This window comes from Microcaecilia unicolor, chromosome 8 (genome assembly GCF_901765095.1).
Source record: "Microcaecilia unicolor chromosome 8, aMicUni1.1, whole genome shotgun sequence".
NCBI classification, from domain to species: domain Eukaryota; kingdom Metazoa; phylum Chordata; class Amphibia; order Gymnophiona; family Siphonopidae; genus Microcaecilia; species Microcaecilia unicolor.
In genome coordinates this window covers 61891745-61913347 of record NC_044038.1, presented here as the reverse complement: position 1 = coordinate 61913347, position 21603 = coordinate 61891745, and the positions used below count along the sequence as shown (strand labels likewise).

The following is a 21603-nucleotide window of genomic DNA, read 5'->3' as shown; positions in this document are numbered from 1 at the left end:
AAGCAGTATGCCACCTTCAAAGACTGGAATTCATCAGCTCCACACCAACTAACAATCACATTTTTTTTTATAGAGCTATTCTGGACAGAGGTCAGATTTCAAAAACAAATGTATCTTGTCTAAGACATTCATGCTCTATCACTATCATGGCCAGGGCCTACTTGCAGATGTTAGACCATATGGCCACTGCAGTATTGTTATGCCAAAGCCATAGATGCCAATCTACACATCAAAACCCCAGGTACCACCACACCTGCCTTTCTGGACATGATGACAGCACTAGGATTTACACAGTTGATCAATCCTCCAACCCACGAAAAGGATCACATACTAGACCTGGTATTCTACAAAGGGGTGGATATCTCAGAATTCTGGGATAACAGTATTGAAATAATACCCCTATCGTGGTCAGACCATTTTCTAATTAAATTCTCCCTAAGTGACCATCTGAAACAAATGACACCTCCCAGAGTCTGGAAGAAGATCAGAGACAAAAAGAAGCTGACCGCTGAGAATTTCCTAGAGGCCTTGGACTATCCACATGTAGATGAAAAGAGAACAACAGTAACATAGTAAGTGACGGCAGATAAAGACCTGAATGGTCCATCCAGTCTGCCCAACAGTCACATTCATTATCAATTCAAGATTAAAATCAACAATGAACGTGATATTATATATATCAGAACAAGTTGACATCTGGAATACACACTTAGACAAGACATTAGAGAAACAGCACCACTAAAAAAGGTCTAATGCCCCAATCACAAACGCTCACCTTGGTTTTCTCCAGAACTTCAGATCCTTAAACGCAAAGGACGAAAACTGGAAAGGAGATGGCGCAAATCTCACCTGGATGAAGACAGGCTAAACTGCAGGAAGCACATGGCAAAGTACCGCCAAGCCTTAACAGCAACCAAAAAACAGTATTTCTCTCAATGCATTGCACGGGCTGCCAATTCAACCAAGCAGCTGTTCAGTATAGTAAACAGCCTACTGCAACCCCCACAACAAAACCAGCCTGCCCAGTCTAAACTGAACTGCAATAATTTTGCTGCATACTTTGCCAACAAAATTAAAAGTCTCCAACAGGGTTTACAGGCAATCCCACCCAGTCCCCAACCAGTCAACCAGGGGTGCACAAACTCGCCCCCTCCTGACTGAGACAGATGGAACACTTGACAGAGGAGAGCTGTGACAAAATGCTAAGAGACCTTCGACCAACTACCTGCTCTCTCGATCCCTGCCCATCAAAGTGCAGCAGGCAAGTATGGGCCTTATAGAAGGCACCACAAAAATTGTGAACACCTCTCTTTCTAATGGGCAACTACCAACAGCATTAAAAAGGGCAGTGGTTCGCCCTCTGCTGAAGATAAACAACCTTGACCAGGACAAACTTGAAAGTTACATGCCAGTATCCAACATCTTGTTTCTAGGGAAACTCTTAGAAGAAAACAGTCTGTGTTCAACTTAATGAATGGCTAGAAAAGAGTAACTGGCTAGATCCGTGTCAATCTGGATTCAGACCCGGTTATGGGACAGAAACAGTCCTCGTATCCCTGCTAGATGATCTTCACAGAACCCGAGACAAGGGATTTGCCTCGATGTTAGTACTGCTAGATTTCTCAGCAGCTTTTGACACTGTGGATCATGATATCTTGCTAGCACGACTGACAGAACCAGGTATCAGGATCTGAACCAGACAAGTACTGTTCCACTATCTATTAGGTAACAATCCATAATGTTTGGCAGCAACTCATCATTACCATGGACACTGACCTGCGGGGTACCACAAGGATCGATACTGTCACCTATTCTGTTCAATGTCTACCTCAAGCCACTAGCTGAGCTAATTCAGTCAGTGGACACTCAGTTCTACATGAATACACTGATTACTTGTCTAACATCAATTCAAGAATGGGCTAAACACAACAAACTTTGCTTGAACCCAAGTAAAACTGAACTTCTCTGGGTCCCTAACACAAGTGGATACATACCTGACATCAAAATCCCTTTTGGGAAGTACGAACTCCCCCTCAAATCACAAGTCAGGAACCTTGGAATATAGTTAGATTCAACACTTACTCTGATTTCCACAAATCCAAGCAACCTTCAAGAGCTGCTTCTACTATTTGCAACAGCTATGCTGCCTCTCTCCTTTCATCGAGAAGGTAAATGTTATCCCAGTTGTGCATGCCATGGTAACATCAAGACTGGATTACTGCAATGCACTATACAATGGTCTGACTACAAAGGGGCTGCATCAGCTCCATTTGATTCAGAATGCAGCAGCAAGACTCATAGAAGGTTGCAAGCGACATGACCACATCACATCATTTTTGCAAAAAATTCATTGGCTACCAGTACAATACAGGGCTAAATTTAAAACTCTTATGTCTGATCTTCAAGGCCCTGAAAGGAAATGGCACTGAGTATCTGAAGGGAGGCGTGGACTAGTGGTTAGGGTGTTGGACTCTGGTCCTGAGGAACTGAGTTCGATTCCCACTTCAGGCACAGGCAGCTCCTTGTGGCTCTGGGCAAGTCACTTAACCCTCCATTGCCCCAGGTACAAATAAGTACATGTATATAATATGTAAGCCGCATTGAGCCTGCCATGAGTGGGAAAGCGCGGGGTACAAATGTAACAAAAAAAAAAAAAAGAATAGGATGATCCTCCACACACCGCCAAGGACACTAAGGTCTTCCCAATGACTGTCACTAACCACACTCTCTCCAAAAGACATTACACGATGCGATACCCGCAAGCGAGCCTTCTCTGGAGTAGCCCCCACACTCTGGAATGCATTGCCTGAAAGGCTCCGTTTAACACAAGATTATCTCTACTTCAGAACACAGGTGAAAGCTTGGCTCTTCAACCAGGCCTTTAATGGAAGAAGTAACTAATTTGTTAGTCTCACTCACACACACAAGGAGTGACTCAGGCTGCACATAACTCAGCGGGACATGTTTATTCACTCCTACCCTAGCTGAGATATTTAACCATCTTCTGACCTCATGTGCAACTTTCTTCAAATCTAGTCACCTTACTTTCTAACACTCCCTACTTTCTTACCCATCTATATGTTACAACTATGTCTTACCCTTCACTGTCAATTATAATGTTCTATTACGTATTGTGTTTACATTGCAAGTAGTATACCATACCATACTTTGTCTTGTTAGATGAATATTTTTACTGCTGTAATTGCCTATTGCTCATGTTTGATCTATTCTTACTGAACACTGCCTTGAGTGAATTCCTTCAAAAAGGCGGTAAATAAATCCTATTAAATAAATAGTAGGATATTAAGTTCCAGTGAAGTTGTTATACTTATCCTCTCTACCAAACTGTTTGACATCTTTACTTTGGATTATGCAACAATGGTGAATTCATTAATGGGGTATCCTAATTGCATTGCTGAAGTGCCACTTGGGTCTCAAAATAGATATTTTCAGCACTGATTTGAGATTGGCTCTCAGCTTATTCAGGGATCTTGGTGACAGGCTGAAAGACTGCTGCATATCAATCATCTTGAGCTCTAATTGATATTTTACTCTCTTCGAGCGTTTGTACATCTTGTTCAAAATCGCTCGGTGCTTGGTTCAGATGAACAATCAAGTTATCATGTTTTAAGTCAAGCAGTAACAAGTTCTCTTCTCTTTTGCTCAGAAGCAGCAAGTATTTGGGATTTGTAACCTCCAATTGCATACAAATTTAGGTCACTATCTCTCTATTTTTCCTTTAATTGGGTACCTTGGTTTACTATTTTCTATAACAACCTATTCCCAAGGGTTAACGTATGTAATGACCCGGACCTCCAATGCTACAATATAATTATTTGTCAAACTGACCTCAATACCTCCACCCCTGGTCTAACACCTATTGGTGAAACAGAACCTTTAAATAAAGGATACCAGGGATTCTGTGGGGTTATTTCTTATCATAGGTCATAATTTAATTAATATTCAAAAATTCTACTCATGTGTTTTTTTACCAATAAAAAACTGCTTTGTTTGCATTGGCTGACCTGAATCAACACATACTCTCACATCTTACATAAAAGTATCCTAACTACAATGTATAGACGGAGACCCCTTATCCCAATACCTTCATTTTCTATTTTTCATTTTTCAAATCTGTCCACATTTTCCTTCCGTCCCAGAACTAATTGCACTTAACTGAATTATATTCAATCTTCTCCAGCCGGCTGGTGCCTACTCATGGGCCCGTGAGGTTTGTGGCAGTGCTTTCTCCGGTATGTGGATCCCTTCGTAACTCCGTTCTTTTTTTCTCGTTGTATATTTCAACTTTAATTTTCCAACTCCGTTCCTTCGTTTTTCTTTGTTCAATATTTCAGTATTGCATCTTAGTATTCTATTCCGACAAGCACGTCTTGTTTCGCGATATTCATCGCTGCTTCAGGAACTTTTTATTCTTAAATTTCTTACTTTCAATTCTGATGTTGCAATGCACAAGATGGCCGCGGTTTTTTATATGACGCCCACAGGAACGTCTTCCAATCCCCTTGTTTCTTTTATTTAAAGGGGCCCCCTAATAGAACGCCTTCCATTCTACGTTCTTATTCAATCCTCTGGGCATAGTTGTTTTAAACTGATAAATTACAGGCGAAACAAGACGTGCTTGTCGGAATAGAATACTAAGATGCAATACTGAAATATTGAACAAAGAAAAACGAAGGAACGGAGTTGGAAAATTAAAGTTGAAATATACAACGAGAAAAAAAGAACGGAGTTACGAAGGGATCCACATACCGGAGAAAGCACTGCCACAAACCTCACGGGCCCATGAGTAGGCACCAGCCGGCTGGAGAAGATTGAATATAATTCAGTTAAGTGCAATTAGTTCTGGGACGGAAGGAAAATGTGGACAGATTTGAAAAATGAAAAATAGAAAATGAAGGTATTGGGATAAGGGGTCTCCGTCTATACATTGTAGTTAGGATACTTTTATGTAAGATGTGAGAGTATGTGTTGATTCAGGTCAGCCAATGCAAACAAAGCAGTTTTTTATTGGTAAAAAAACACATGAGTAGAATTTTTGAATATTAATTAAATTATGACCTATGATAAGAAATAACCCCACAGAATCCCTGGTATCCTTTATTTAAAGGTTCTGTTTCACCAATAGGTGTTAGACCAGGGGTGGAGGTATTGAGGTCAGTTTGACAAATAATTATATTGTAGCATTGGAGGTCCGGGTCATTACATACGTTAACCCTTGGGAATAGGTTGTTATAGAAAATACAAATTTAGGTTGCATACATACCAGGCATTTAGAACCTCACAAGTAGTCTGTAGACCAGAAATCCTGCAGAACATCTTTGGAGCTTGAAACCCCTTCCCACAAATAGACTTATTCGCCAGCAGTGAGAATGTAAAGCAGCATGACTATTTAGTGTGCCTATCTCCATATGCACTAGCTAAAAACTGGTCTTGGCCCCTCCTCTATGCTTATCACGCCATCCATCTCATACCAAATGCACTGCACATTCCAGAAGAGACGCAGCAATGATACTCATAGCACCTTACTTTCCTCAAAAGAACCTCAGTTCTTCCCCCATGCAGACTTCAAATATTTCCATCATTAATCTCCTAGGTATTACTAAACTTTCTCCAATTTTTAAATATTTTTCCAGTAGATTTTAACACTTTGTCTTAATGAGCAGGCTAATATGTGGAATTCTGTACTTCAGGAAGCTATAAGATAACGCCTTTGCGTTTTTCCAAATGTTCTGGTTCAAGTTGTCAACCCTGGGTTCATAATGGCCTACACCTTTTAAAGCAGCAATCTTGTAGGGCAGAGAGGCTGTTGGAAAAAGTCTACATCAGCTAAGGCTGGTCAGTCTTGTAAGGAGATTTAGTGTTGTTTTAATTACCATTTAAAGGAGGCACAAAGGATATATTTGAATTTGATTGAAAATGCTAAATAGTCTGAAGGTTTCATCTAGGGTTGTGCCTTCTGTTGATCAGTTGGCCCCTTAAGTCAAAAGTCACTTGGCTATGAGATTCTGTGTCACAAACTAATTTGGTTAACTCTAACAAAGGAAATTTGAGAGAAGTCTCTACTTTGGCAGGGTCCTCTGGACCACTTCTTTTTTTTTTTTTTTTTCAACTTCCTACATTGTTCTTTTAAATCTTTGTCATCTGTGAACTGTACAACTTGTCCTTTGAACCCTATAACTGCTTGGCTGAAAATACCTAACCACTCTATCTATTGTAAGTTTTATTTTGTCAACTAAAGTCACTTTATCTTGGAAGACAGCTGTGGTTTGTCCTGTTTTGAAGAAGGTTACATTAGATCCTAGTCTTCCAGGAAATTATTGGCTGGTGTTGAATATGTGTTTATCTTAGCTGACTGAAAAAGTTGTTCACTCCCATTTACCTACACTTGTTGAAAAGTGTTGGCATTACATCCTAGGCATATGGGTTTTGATGTCATCATAGCACAGAAATGGTTCTAGCCTCTCTACTTAGTGAGGTTCATTCAGAACTCAATAGTGCTATGATTGCTTTGGCTGTTATGGATTTGTCCGCCACTTTCAGTCTTATAGATCATGCTGTTCTTCTGTATAGACTTACAGAATTAGGCCTTTCAGGACGAGTTCTGAAATGGCTTGTTTCATTCTTTCAATTCATTCTTTTAGGGTTGTGGTATCCGGAAATACGTCTAGTTCTATACTATTAGACTGTGGAGTACCTCAAAGATTTATTCTGTCCCCCTTATTGTTTAATATTTTTGTGGAGTAGCCACCATTCTTCAGGATCATGGTATTTCATTTCATATCTGTGCTATTTCCTTGTTGTATTTTGTTGATCCTGATAACATTGATCTGTATTTTGCAATGCTACTCGAGTTCACCTGCCATTTGATTTCAGAATTACCTGCTGATTTTAAACCCTGATAAGACAACAGCTTGTTGGCTTACTGGTCTGCCTTCAAGCCCATCTGATAACTAGACCCTATTTGGATCTGTGATTTCACCAGTAGATTATTTTCACTATCTGGGGTTTTGGATTGGCTGTCAGCTTTCTTTTTATTCTGTTTTATTAAAAACTGGATTTTTTTTTTTTTTTAATTTTTAGGTTTCTGCTTTTCATTTGCTTGTACATGCTTTTTTTTATTTTGAAGTTAGATTATTGCAATGTTATTTATTCTGGTACATCAAACAAATTTTTAAAAACTTCAGATGTTAGACTACTACTGTTTTTAGGTCATGCTCACAAATTATTGGTCAGATGTCATTGGCTTCTAGTAAAATATTAGGGTTCAATTTAAGGTAATGACTTACTTTTAAGGCCTTACATTTAGAGACTCCACAATACCTTGCTTTTCTTACAATACCATATTGTCCACTGTAACTGCTTAATTAATCAAATTACTTTAGATTGGTTCTTTCTGGACCACCAGTTGCCTGGCGTGAAACTACCAGCCATTGTGCCTTTTTCTTTGGTGCACTGGCACTTTGTTTTCCATTGGAAATCTGGACTGAACTGTCGCTTAAAAAATTTGAAGTTGCTTTTAAGACACGCTAGTTTATGAAGGCATTTGATGAAGTCAGCTGGCGGATGTGCTGGGAGTGAAACATTTTCATAGGACTTAGTTTTTAAGATTTATTTTCTTGTTTTGATGTCTTTTCACGACTTTAATCTTGGAATGTGTGTTTCTGTATGTTTGATTCTGTCCCATCAATGATTTGCATTCTTTTCTTTTAGTATTTAACATTTTTATTGAAAGAGGAAAAAAATAACAGCTTGAAGTACATATTCATTCAATTCAATAACAATGAAAGGATATATAGCTGCCATATGGCCAAGTGAATTGGTGTACGTCCTCAATGGTTTTTAAATTTTTTTCTCCCCCCCCCCCCCCCCCCCAATCCTTACTTCTCCCCACCCCTCAGTTCCACGATTATGGTTGTACCAGTTAGCACTGATCAAGTGTAGTCATGAAATTGTACTAACGTCCAGATGATGCTCCAATCCATATCCTAGGCCTGTCTCATCTAATCTAGCTGAAACACTGAATTTAGTAAACCACCTCTTGTCTGAGAGGGAGCCCTTGTTCTGGTAGCTCCCCCTCTGAGGTTTAACATAAACTTCTAACAATTGTGTTTGTATCAACTAGAACACATACAACAGTGGTATCTCAGGTACGCCTTCGTCCTTTACATTCTAGAGCGCATTGTCAGTGTTCTTTTATCCTTCCTTCCCCCCTCCACCCCCCCCCCTCTCTTCCCTACAATCCTTCATCGTCTCATCTTGCATTCTTTCTTTTATTATTAGACTGTACACTGCCTTGGCCTGCCCATCAGTAAAGATGGCATAGAAAGTACTAATAAACTACAGAACAAGAACTCTAATACATTCAAACGCCAAATTGCTAGCCCTGATAGTGGGGAAATTGAGCTGTGTTTAGTAGCCACTCTTAACACTAAATTTGCCTATACAGGATATATTAAGTTACTAGGGGGAAAAAAACATCTACCAGTCTCTGGCTCTCACAGGCTGGATGTTAAGGGCTTAGAATTTGCTTCCTTGCATCTTCCTGAAGGTGTCTCCAAGGTCTTGCTGGCTTCCAGGAAAGATTCCACTAAGAGGTGCTACTCTTTCAAATGGAGGAGGTTTGCCGTCTGGTGTGAGGGCAAAGCCCTAGGTCCTCTTTCTTGCCCTACACAGACCCTGCTTGAATACCTTCTACACTTCTCTGAGTCTGGTCTCAAGACCAACTCTGTAAGGGTTCACCTCAGTTCCATTAGTGCTTACCATCACCGTGTAGCGAATAAGCCCATCTCTGGTCAGCCTCTAGTTCACTTCATGAGAAGTTTGCTTTTGACAAAACCCCCTGTTAAACCTCCGCCTGTCATGGGACCCCAACATTGTCCTTACCCAGCTGATGAAAGCTCCTTTTGAGCCACTTGATTCCTGTCACCTGAAGTTCTTGATCTGGAAGGTCTTGTTTTTGTTGGCCATTACTTCAGTTCGCAGAGTCGATGAGCTTCAGGCCCTAGTAGCGGATCCACCGTACACTGTTTTCATCACTATAGAGCAGTTCTCCACACACACCCTAAGTTCCCGCCCAAGGTGATGTCAGAGTTCCATCTGAACCAGTCTTTCCTAAGCCTCATGCCCATTCTGTCAAAAGCGCACTGCACACCTTGGACTGCAAGCAAGCATTGGCCTTTTACTTTGAGCAGACTAGACCCTACAGACAGTCCACCCAGCTTTTTGTTTCTCTTGATCCCAACAGGATGCGGGTTGCCATCGGGAAGCGCACAGTCTCCAATTGGCTGGCAGATTTCATTTCTTTCACTTACACCCAGGCTGGGCGTGAGGGTCATCTCAAGGTTCATAATGTCAGAGCTGTGGTGGCGTCCATAGCCCACTTGCAGTCAGCTTCCAAGTTTTGCAAGGCTGCAACATGGTCCACATCTCACTACTACCTTAAGCAGGATACATGACACAATAGTCAGTTTGAAAATACAGTGCTGCAGAATTTGTTTTGGGTCTAGAATCCAGATCCACGCCCCTAAGCCTGTTTTGTTCTGTTCCAGGCTGAACTCTCACACAATTGTATAGTTTCAGGCTAATCAGTATTTTGAGGTAGCTAGAGATTTCCATATGTGACAGTATGGCCTGCTTGTCCTCGGATAAAGTGAATATATTTACCTGTAGCAGATACTCTTCAAGGACAGCAGGCCATTCATTCTCATATACCTTCCCTCCTGCCCTTGGAATAGATTCCATGCTTTAGTATTGTACTGCTGGTCCCACGCTCTCAGGGTGGGTGGGAAGACACACACACACACGTTTGGTGGAGATGCTTCACATGCTCTTAAAGGCATGCTAACTTTTCAACACTCCACACTGGGCAACATGGATGACGTCACCCACATCTGAGAATGAATGGCCTGCTGTCCACAGAGAACACCTGCTACATCTAAGTATCTTGTCTTTTTCTGTAGACAGCAAGACTGATCAGTCACACAGTCCCTGGCATCTCCCCAGACTTGCATTCCTCTTGCTGTTCTGTCCCCATACTGTTAGATGGCATCACCTACTTGTGTGCTTTCTCAATGCAAGGTGAGAAGCAATGTTTTTTAAGTCACCCTTGCCAGATAAGGCTCAAGGTAGCTTACAGTAAAATTCAAACAAATATGTATTTCACAGACTTTAATCAATATAAATAAAGACCTCAGCGGTGCTACTTAGAGATCCAACAGTTTTTGGCTCTTAAGATTTATTTGCCCAAAATGGTTCAAAGTTTAATTCTATAAATCTTAGTTAACTAGATCTTAACTAGGTAGCTTACAGCATTATTAGTAATTAATATACAATAAGTTCCAAAGAACTTATAGTCTGAGGCATCAGGAGAATAGTGACTTGTTCAGTGTCACAAGAAATGTCAGTGGGGGAAAGTGAGATTTGAACTCTAGTTTCCTTTGGACTTAGTTTACTGTGCTAAACACTAGGCAGCAACTCTTACAAGAGCAATCACTTAAAATGTTTTCTCTTTCTTTTGATTGTAACATGTTCTGTTTTGTTGCAGGTCTTTTTTGTAATTCATCTGCATGCAGGACCTGTCATCAACACACTGCCTCCTATCATGGACCCTGACCCAATGCTAAGCTGTGACCTGATGGATGGGCGAGATGCCTTCCTAACTTTAGCCAGGGACAAGCACTGGGAATTTTCCTCACTGCGTCGCTCCAAGTGGTCAACGCTGTGCATGTTGGTAGAATTACACACCCAAGGGCAGGAACGTTTTGTTTATACATGTAATGAATGTAAACACCATGTGGAAACGAGGTGGCATTGTACGGTCTGTGAGGTAAGCAGCAGGCTTAGCATAATCTTGTGACTGGACTCGTATATATAACCAAACCATGTCTTTTTAGTTCTGTACAAACATATTTACTAGAAACTGCTCAATTCTTTCTTCTGCTTGCAGGAAAGTAATGTTTTCTTCTTCCATTTGACATATGTGGATATTCTTTTGCTTTAACACTGTAGAACTTGGATGGTGTTTCCCAACCCAGTCTTGGATTCACATTTAACCAGTCTGATATTCAGGATATCTGTTTGAATATATGTGAGATTGAAGCCCTGGAGTATGCAGATCTATGTAGCATATTTGTAGCAATTATCTTGAAACCAGACCTGCGATTTTGGCTTATCCACTCCTGATTCGTTATTAGCTTCGAAGTCTCAATGCATGGTTTGAGACAATGGTGCAGGGATGAGGTATTTGTTAGGAACTGGACATTCTGGGGAAGGGGAAGCCTGTTCCAAAAGGATGGGCTCCACTTTAATCGTGATGGAAGCAGGCTGCTGGTGCTAGCATTTAAAAAGGAGATGGAACAGCTTTTAAAGTAAAATGGGGGGGAGGAGCCAACAGTCTCCCAGGTGCGTATGGTTCAGTGTGCAGTATCCTCGAAGGATACTATTGAAATAGGATCTTTAGGGAATTGCGATAGAGAGGTTTCAATAATGGTGAAAGAAAGCCAGAAGTGTTCAATGGGAGAACAGAGTAAAGGATGCAAATTATCTCCTGTCACAAAACACCTAGCCACCTGCCTGGGGCTACCCCGCGGCCACTTGGAGGTTCTATCCCCAGCACAGCTGAGGTCCGCCTGTACCTGCCGCTTGTGCTCTACACTAGAGAATGACACAGGGACAACGTTTGTCCCCGTCCCCGTGAACTCTGTCCCTGCCCCGCCAAAGGGACCCCAGCCAACAGGACCCTGACAGGCACCCGTTTTGTGGAACACTTTATCAAGAGGTCACGGCTAGTCCTGTCTTTTTTACACTGGTGCTATCTTGGTGCAGCTCACCACAACATACGGGCTTCTTGTTGGATTCAACATTGTTAATTGAGCCACAAGTTAAACAGTCTTTCTAAAGCTTTGTTCACTCTGCAGAATTTGTTCTTTATTCACCATGGAGCATTTTACTCTTCTAGTTCAGGCGTTTTTATCTCACTTGGACTATGGCAATAGTTTGTATTCAATTGCTTCTGCTAAATTTTGTACCAAACTTCAGTTGCTTCAGAATGTCGCTGCCAAACTAATTTTTTGCCTGAAGAAATATGATACAGCGACACCAGCATTGACTCAACTGTACTGGCTTCCAGTACAAGCTAGGATCGACTTCAAACTGGCATTGTATTTCCTTTTTTACTATACTTGTAAACCACTGTGAGGAGTGCTCTAAGGGCAGTATATCAAATAAACTTGATTATACAAGATTTTTGATAGTACCAGTCCTGAATATTTAGTAAGCCTATTTTTATTTCCTGGTAGCCTTAGATCATCTAGAGCATTTGATTCTCGATTTGTCTATTTTCCCTGCAGCATCTGGGATACATTATAAAAGAATCTTTGAGTATTTGGTTTCCTATCAAACTGTTGCAGTATGGTGTTCATTACCATGTGATTTGCAAACTCTTATTTAAGAAAGCGTGGGGCAGGCACACGGGATCCCTTAGGAAAAGGAGGAGTTAGTGGTTGCTGAGGATAGGCCTTTTGGCCCTTATCTGCTGTCATGTTTTTATTCTGTTCAGAAATCCCAAAAGACCTATCTGTTTTGTCAGTTCTGTGCTTAGACAGTTTTGCGTTGTTTGATACTTTTTAAATTTGTGGTCCGTTTTGAACCATTTGTTTGGAAGTTTGCGGAATTCAAGCGACATGATACGCTACATTATGTTGGTCTCCAGGACTGAGTTAGGATTCACTGGACTATTAGATAAGGCTGTAAGCATCACTTGTTATGTATTTGCCATATTTTCTTTTCAAGAGTCTGACTGGAAAGCTGGTTGCAAAGCTACATGATATACCATAAAATAAGTCCTTCCAAATTCTGTGCAAAAACACGAAATCCATGAGAGAGAGACAAAATCTGTATACAAAAAGTCAATCCCTTCAAAATCCCTCAAAACCGGGATGCAGGGGCATATACCAAAAGCGAGTGTTATAAAACTCTCTACTGTACTAAATAATTTGTGAAGGGGTAAACAGAGAGTTCAGTATAGTCTGTTTCCACAGCTGAGCTGGTTTTCAGTGAGTCTGGCCGCAAAGGCGGCTGACTAGCAAGCTCTATACATCATGATTTGTTTCCCCAGTATTTTTTGTGTGAATACACCACTACAAACTTAAAGTGAAAAATGTAAAACAATATTACTCGCTTTTGGTATACGTCCAAATACTGTGGCATATTTTTTTAATCAAGAGATTCCAGGTAATAAAACTATTGTTGAACATGTGCATTGTGTGAAAGCATCAACAAAATGTAGCCTGATGATTCTGCTTTTACTGCACTAAATTGCTTAGTTTACTATTACCTTTCTTTATGCTTTTGCTTTAAACATAAAAATTTAGCCTGGTGTTCTTTTGATATCTGTGGCCAGTAGGGGTGGAATATCATTGCACCTAATGAAACTCATGAGTGATTTTCAATTTAAAATTTCCTGTGATGTCTATAAACAAGTAGGATATATGACACAATTGGATCCTCCAAATATCAAATAATGACATTTTCAAAAAGGCAACTCCAACAATTAGCTAAGAGGCTCTTTTACTAAGCTGTATTAAGCAGGTAGTGTGGGTTTTACCACATGGCAGATGTTAGCTTGGACCCATGCTAACAGCTACCATGTGTTAAAACCAGCAGCATGGTTTCCTTGCACGCTTGGGCAGGGCTTGAATTCAGGGGAGGGGCTTATTGGCTTGATGGGATGGGGGAGAAGTTGGAGGATTGTGCAGGAATAGAGAAACGATATGATGGGTTTATGCCACTGCAGTAGGCTGTGCCTATTTATTTGTATAGGAGCCCTGATGTTACTTCTGTGGCAGGCAGTACAGGTGCTCTCCTTTTATCTGGCACATAATGCGGTATTGACTGGTAAATGCAGGACAGATGCTTTTCAAAGACCCCTGCATTTACTGTACTAGCTGTGCTCGTACTGTGTGCTAGTTTTGCATCTAACACACAGTAAATGCAGAAACTTAGCACACTTTAGTAAAAGGGCCCCTGAGAAAAAAAGGGTTAATGCCATCAAAATAAAATTTTTTAAACAATATTTTTATCATTCCTCAAAAAATTTTGTTCAAAATCTTATGTCAATTTTATGTTTATACACACTCCTATCTGACAACTTGAGAAAAATCGACAATTGCAGGAATAACATGTATAGAATGTTTGTACGTTTGGGAAGCTTGCCAGGTGCCCTTGGCCTGGATTGGCCGCTGTCATGGACAGGATGGTGGGCTCGATGAACCCTTGGTCTTTTCCCAGTGTTGGCATTACTTATGTAATTTATGAGCTTTATTTCATTCTTATATTTGAGCTTACAATCTATTCTTTTTAAATATCCCTTCGATTTATTAATTTATTAGAGGCTGGTGCTAGTATGCCACTGCTCACAAATTCTTCAGTACACTGAAGCAACTTTTTTTTATCCTCACCCCTTGAAAGCAAAAATATATCTCAAAATATGCACCTCAAAGTGTCCATAACCATATTCCATGTTCTTCCCAGACACCACAGACTTATTCAGGATAGTTTCCACATCCAAAACCTGAGCTTTGCCTCTTCCTTATGTTCAGTTTCAGACAACCTCAGTTGTCTTTTTTGCCTGTAAACCCCCAGATTCCATGTAGCGTGTCTAGAGATCTGTGCCGAAATTGGTGCTGATTCTATAACAATGCACGCAACTCAGTTGGCTTAATAAGCTAATGAGCACTGACAATAGCACTTAACAAGCAATAATGAGCACTAATTGGTACGGATTAGAATTTAGTCATACAACTTGCTAAGCGTATTCTGTAACGATGTGCGCCAAACTTTTAACGTGCAAGCAAAAAGGGGCGCGATTATGGGCAGGGAAATGGGTGTTTTATAGGCGTTCTGAAGTTTACATGCATACTTATAGAATATGGCCCAGTGTGCCTAAAACTATGCACTGGGTTTTGTGCATTTTTGTTGGTGTAAATGGATATACATAGATTTAGGTGCTGAAATATCAACTAAGCATCTTCTATAATAGGTAGGTACATAAATGTAGATGCTGATTAAAGCATACGCTTAGCACTGATTTCAGCACAGATTTTTTGTTTTAGGCGCCATATATAGAATCTCCTCTAAAAGGGCTTCCTTGGGGCAACTAATTTTCTCTATAAAAAGGAAAAGATCTGCAAGACCCAGATTTACAAAACGTGTATGCAAAAAATGCATACTGCAAACTTAGAGACCTAGTACTGAGTTTCATCAGAATCAGTTTAAGGTGATGTGAATCCAACAGGAATTTTTTTTTCTCATATACATGTATTCCCTTTATGAAAGAGAAATATGATGTCTCAAAACAACTCCATGTTACTATGAATTGCCAGCTTTGACCAACTATAGCGAGCCTCATGAAGACATTAGCTAATCCCTACATGCATCCTGAAGAGAATATTTTCTTATACTTCATTATAGTCTTGAAATGAAACTTAAACGTATCATCATCATATCAATAATTATCAAGCAAAATATTCCCTAAAGCCCGCTAATGATCCCATGAAGAAAAGAAACACCCAAATATGTTTAGTACCTTATTATGCTGGACACCCCCCTTTCTCCTCTACTTAAAGGGAGTTTAACACTGGACTATGAGCCCTGGGAGACAACAAATGTATGTATGCATCCCAAGTAAGAAGAAAATGGTTTTTTCTGTTTGTCAGAAAATATAGCCCAATTTCATTCCATCGGCTATAAAGCATGGAGCCTATTTTGCTAACTCCAAAAAGCAGGTGGATCTCTACCCATCCATACACTATGAATGACTTTCTTACAAATCAGTCCTGCTTTGCATATAAAAAGATAACTACCTCTGTGCAGTACTCCAAAAACTTCATATTTATCCAAGAGGAAACCTGCTGCAGAAATTATTTTGAATGGTCTAATAGCTGCGCCAGATAGCAAATTACTGACCTCCAAAAGGCTATTATATTCAAGGATGCTCAGAAAGCATGAAAAAACAAATTAATATCTTTATCACATTTTTGACAAATTACATAAGTTCATAAATATTGCCATACTGGGACAGACCAAAGGTCCATTAAGCCCAGCATCCTGATTCCAACAGTGGCCAATCCAGGTCACAAATACCTGGCAAGATCACAAAAAAGTACAAAACATTTTATTCTGCTTATCCCAGAAATAAGCAGTGGATTTTCCCCAAGTCCATTTTAATAATGGTCTATAAACTTTTCCTTTAGGAAGCATCCAAACCTTTTTTTTTAAACCCTGCTAAGCTAACTGCCTTTACCTCATTCTCTGGCAACGAATTCAGAGTTAAATTGCACATTGAGTGAATAAGAAATGAAATAAAAGTGGGAGGGCGACCAAGGAGTCCAAAGACTGAAAGGATATATAATAATAAAGATGTTTATTGAGTCTTTATACCTCAATAAACATCTTTATTATTATATATCCTTTCAGTCTTTGGAATCCTTGGTCGCCCTCCCACTTTTATTTCATTTCTTGTTGTTGTCCATGGGGCGTCTAGAGTTCTCCGCCTTCTGGCGGATATTTTTTCTCTATACATTGAGTGAATAGAAATTTTCTCCAATTCGTTTTAAATTTACTACTTTGTAGCTTCATTGCATGCCCCCTTGTTCTAGTATTTTTGGAAATAGTAAACAGATGCTTTTAACCACCTGTCCTATCTTATATTCATGGGCTTGAGTAAGAGAAGCACAGTAAAGAATGTGCAACTGGCAATCCCTCAGTTCTGCACTGACCACTAATTCAGGAATTTGGGAAGTCAATTTGAACACATTCATTGAAACTGGTGCTGTACCTAAATCTAAACTCCATCATGCTTTTAGAACCTCAACATCTTTAGAAGGCACTATATGTAACAAAGCCAGATGGAGTTGAATATCGAAAGACGCTCCCCCACCCCCAATCTGCAGAAAAATAATAATAATAATGGAATTGGTGCCCAACTAAGATTGCAACAGCCATGTCTAAAGCAGATACATAATGCTGTAATTGCCTATAGACAAATATATCCCCAGGCTGAAAAGGTTCCCCCCTCCTCAATTCAGCTAGACTTCTCAGCTTTGTTTCCTTCTGTATAACATGTTCTAATAAGCTAAGATTGCATTTCTTAGAACATCAGTCTAGTAATTCTGTTTTGCTTAGATGTATAATATGAATAACTAAATATTTTTCTCTTCAGAAATAAAAATCTAAATTGGAAAGAAAAAAGGAACTGTTTAACTGCCATGCCATGGTTTCTTATTTGACAGTATTACTATTGTACAGTGAGATTTTAAATTTTATTTTGCAAGTATGCTGTACTGTTTAAGGCTAACATTGTGTTCATATCTTCCTTTTTAGGACTATGACCTCTGTGTTAACTGCTACAATTCTAAGAGCCATGAACATAAGATGGTGAAATGGGGCTTGGGTCTGGATGATGAAAGCAATAGCCAAGGTGACCAGCAGTCCAAGAGCCCCCAGGAGTCACGGCGTCTGAGCATCCAACGTTGCATTCAGTCTCTGGTCCATGCCTGCCAGTGCCGCAATGCCAACTGCTCTCTTCCTTCTTGCCAGAAGATGAAACGGGTTGTCCAGCATACAAAGGGCTGCAAGCGCAAGACCAATGGTGGTTGCCCTGTGTGCAAGCAACTCATTGCTCTTTGCTGCTACCATGCCAAGCACTGCCAAGAGAACAAATGCCCTGTGCCATTCTGTCTCAATATTAAACATAAGTTGCGGCAGCAGCAGATCCAGCACCGCCTGCAGCAAGCTCAGCTCATGCGACGAAGGATGGCCACCATGAACACCCGCAATGTGTCTCAGCAAAGTTTGCCTTCTCCTACCTCAGCAACACCTGGTACCCCCACGCAGCAACCAAGTACTCCACAAACTCCACAGCCTCCACCCCAGCCTCAGCCTTCCCCTGTAAGTATGTCTTCCCCTAGCTACCCCACTGTGTCCAGAACACAACCTCCTTCAACAGTGTCCCAGGGAAAACCTACAAACCAGGTGGTACCACCGTCTGTTCCGCCACCTGCTCAGCCTCCACCAGCAGCTGTGGAAGCTGCTCGGCAGATTGAGCGAGAAGCACAGCAGCAGCAACAACTTTATAGAGTCAATATTAATAGCAGTTTGCCTACTGTGCGCCCTGGAATTGTGAACCAAACAGTGGGTCCAGTGAATCCAATTCAGCAAGTTAATATGAACATACCTCGGCCTAATCCCATCAGCGGTGGTCCTGTGATTCCCAATATGCAACCAGGACAGTGGCAGTCAACTCAAATGCCCCAGCAGCAACCAATGCAACCAGGAATTCCAAGGCCTGTTATGCCACTGTCAGCACAACAGACAGTGGCTGGGCCTAGGATGCCTGGTGTTCCACAGCAACCACGGAATATCCCACCAAATGCACTTCAAGACTTACTGCGGACTCTAAAATCACCCAGCTCTCCTCAGCAACAGCAGCAAGTCCTTAATATTTTGAAATCTAACCCTCAACTTATGGCAGCTTTCATCAAGCAGAGAACAGCCAAATATGTGGCTAATCAGCCTGGCATGCAGTCACAACCTGGCATACAGCAATCTCAGACAGGCATGCAACAGCCAGGAATGCACACACAAGCTGGTCTGCAAAATATTAACACGCTGTCAGTGGGTGTCCAAAGGCCTAGTGTTCCTCCCCAACAGCAAGGATTGGGAGCCATGAACCCCCAGGGGCAAGCAATCAGCATTATGAACCCTGGACACAATCCAAATATGGCAAATGTGAGTCCGCAATACAGAGAGATGCTGCGAAGACAAATCATGCAGCAGCAGCAGCAAGGGAGCACTGGCATAGCAGGAGGAATGGCAGGACATAGTCAGTTTCAACAGCCCCAAGGACCTGGTGGTTATTCCCAAGCCATGCAACAACAACGCATGCAACAACATCTGTCCATACAGGGAGGGCCTATGGGGCAGATGTCACAAATGGGACAGTTGAATCAGATGGGACAGGCAGGCATGGGAAGTGAGGGAGCCCCCAGCATTCAACAAGCACTGCAACAAAGGCTTCTGCAACAGCAGCAAATGAAACAACAGATAGGGTCACCAGGTCAGCCTAATCCCATGAGCCCTCAACAGCACATGCTCTCAGGACAGCCACCAACATCTCATCTTCCCAACCAGCAGATTGCCACTTCCCTTACCAACCAAGTACGGTCTCCTGCACCTGTTCAGTCCCCACGCCCTCAATCTCAACCTCCACATTCCAGCCCATCGCCAAGGATACAGCCTCAGCCTTCACCTCATCACGTATCACCTCAGACTGGTTCCCCACACCCAGGACTTGCTGCAACCATGGCTAGTTCCATGGATCAGGGACACTTGGGCAACCCCGAACAGAGTGCAATGCTTCCACAACTAAATACCCCTAACAGGAGTGCGTTGTCAAATGATTTATCTCTGGTTGGAGATACCACGGGAGACACGCTAGAAAAATTTGTAGAGGGGTTGTAGCATTTATGAGAGCAACACTTTTGTTGTTGTTCTTTACGTGTTCTTTGAACTTTTTGTACTGAAAATGTCAGAAATCCAAGTGGTTTTCAGTTTCTAGGGGAAATCACAGCTTCTGACATGGGAAAATGAATTGCTGTTAAACAATACAAAGAATATATTTTTTCTGTTAAAACCAGGTGGCTGAAACATCTGACTTTTTGTTGCTGTTGGGTTTTACTTATTTTGTTTTCTGGGGGTTTTTTTTTAAGGGGAAAGTTCCTTATATTCATAATTTTATTTGTATTTTCAAGAATTTAAAATCACCTGTGCTTCAAATACAACATTAGCTGAGAATGGGGGTTGGGAAAGAAAATGCGGTTCAGAAAATTTCCAGAAATAATGCAGCGTTTTAACACTGCCCTGGTAACTTTTCAAGATGCCGTGCTGGAAAAATTGTATTTTTTCTATGGGGGAAGTCTCTGCTGACGTTTTCAAGTGTTACCTTTGGGGAAGGGAGAGTGAGGGAGAAGAAACCCTCCCTTCCCTAGATAGGAATAGACTTTTGCACATATACCTGTATACTAGCAGACACTAAAAAAGAAAATCCTCATCTTGCAGGTGTAGAAACTTCTTTGTTTCTATGGAAAAACCTTGTTTTAGACACGTGTGCGAAAGAATTAGGGACGTTCACTTCATAGACCGTGCTGATTTTAATCAGAAGAAAGCAAGTATTTTCAGTCCTTTCTTCAAACATGAAACTTGAAATGAGGAAAAGCAATTGTAGTATAAATCATGCAAACTATATAATTACCTATAAATATGAAAATCCAGGAGGAATCAATCACTGTATAGAATGGTAAAAGAAAACCCACAAAAAGCAGCTCATTTCTTACCTATATATCATATTGTTAAATAAACTGTGTGCAACAGACAAAGGGGTGGTCCTTGAATCCATGTACATGGTATTAACACTTTTGTGTTTTGGGTTTTTTGTTATGAAAATGCTGTTTTCAACATTGTATTTGGACTATGCATGTCTTTTTTTCCATTGTATATAAAGTATTGCTTAAAATTGATATAAATTACAGAAGTTTTTAAGATGTATTCTGTTCTTTAAATTCATGTGAGGAGAGTCTGTTTTATTTTTCTACTTGAGAGAGGCTAATTATTCTTATTTCTGTCAGATATGACTAGAAACTTTCATTGACTCCAAAGACTGTCAGACATTGGTGTTAGTGATAGCAAATTCTCCAAAGACAAGCAGGACAAATTGTCTTACATAAACTTACATGTGGGTGATGTCATCCAACAGAACCCACACAGGAACACTCTCCAGCTTGTTTATAATAACTTTTTAGAAAGTTGCACCATACATGTGTGCATCTTGCCACTGCTGTCACGTGGGATCTAGCCAGTCACTATTTTTTCTGCTGAGTTAACAGTCGCACAAAACTGTGCTCTCCTCTGCTTACATCAAAAACATTTATCAGTGATACAATCACTGTGCTACAATTATAGTAAGTCCTGTCATTGTGTAGTGACCTTCTTCAATATCTTATCATTTTCTTTAGATTTGTCAGCTGTTTTATATTTTCTTTGTGTTCTACAGTCTACTCTGCCCATTTTAGACTTTGTATATCCAGCTAGGTAACCTTTCAAGATCAAGTCTTTTGATTTTGCTGTGGCTATTTTTCCAGTTATGTCTTAGAAAAATGCTCCCATTGGCTTTAAAATTTGTGCCAGGTGTAGCAGGACCATATCCATAGCAGAAATCAATAATTAGTGCTTCCAATGTGTGTGACCCAGCCATGATTCCTCCTCTTGTGTTCTGTGTTCACAGATGTCAAGGAGGGAATTAAAAGTCGAGAGAATCAGTATGAAGGTCATTTTGTTCTCTCTGTTAAGTCCAGACCATTGACATCAGTATTGGAAGCACTGGTCTTTATGGCTCCTGGAGCTACATCTGGACACTGAGGACACATTGACTTTAAGAGTGATTTGATCCCTTGGAGTCAGTCATCCTCTGATCTCCTCCTGAGGAAAAGTTAGGATTCATCCTAGTCCTAATCAGCACTAAGGGACAAA

The 21603-nt window shown here is 40.7% G+C and overlaps 1 protein-coding gene across 1 annotated transcript in view; it reads left to right on the top strand.

Annotated features, from left to right (window-relative positions):
- Positions 1 to 20613, top strand: part of CREBBP (CREB binding protein) — an 846007-nt gene extending 825394 nt beyond the window's left edge. The window contains exons 30-31 of the mRNA XM_030211575.1: positions 10565 to 10846; positions 17401 to 20613. Of these exons, the coding sequence (XP_030067435.1) occupies positions 10565 to 10846; positions 17401 to 19539 (2421 nt within the window). The 3' untranslated portion in view covers positions 19540 to 20613. The remainder of the gene's footprint in view (positions 1 to 10564; positions 10847 to 17400) is intronic.
- The last annotated feature ends 990 nt before the right edge of the window (positions 20614 to 21603 follow it).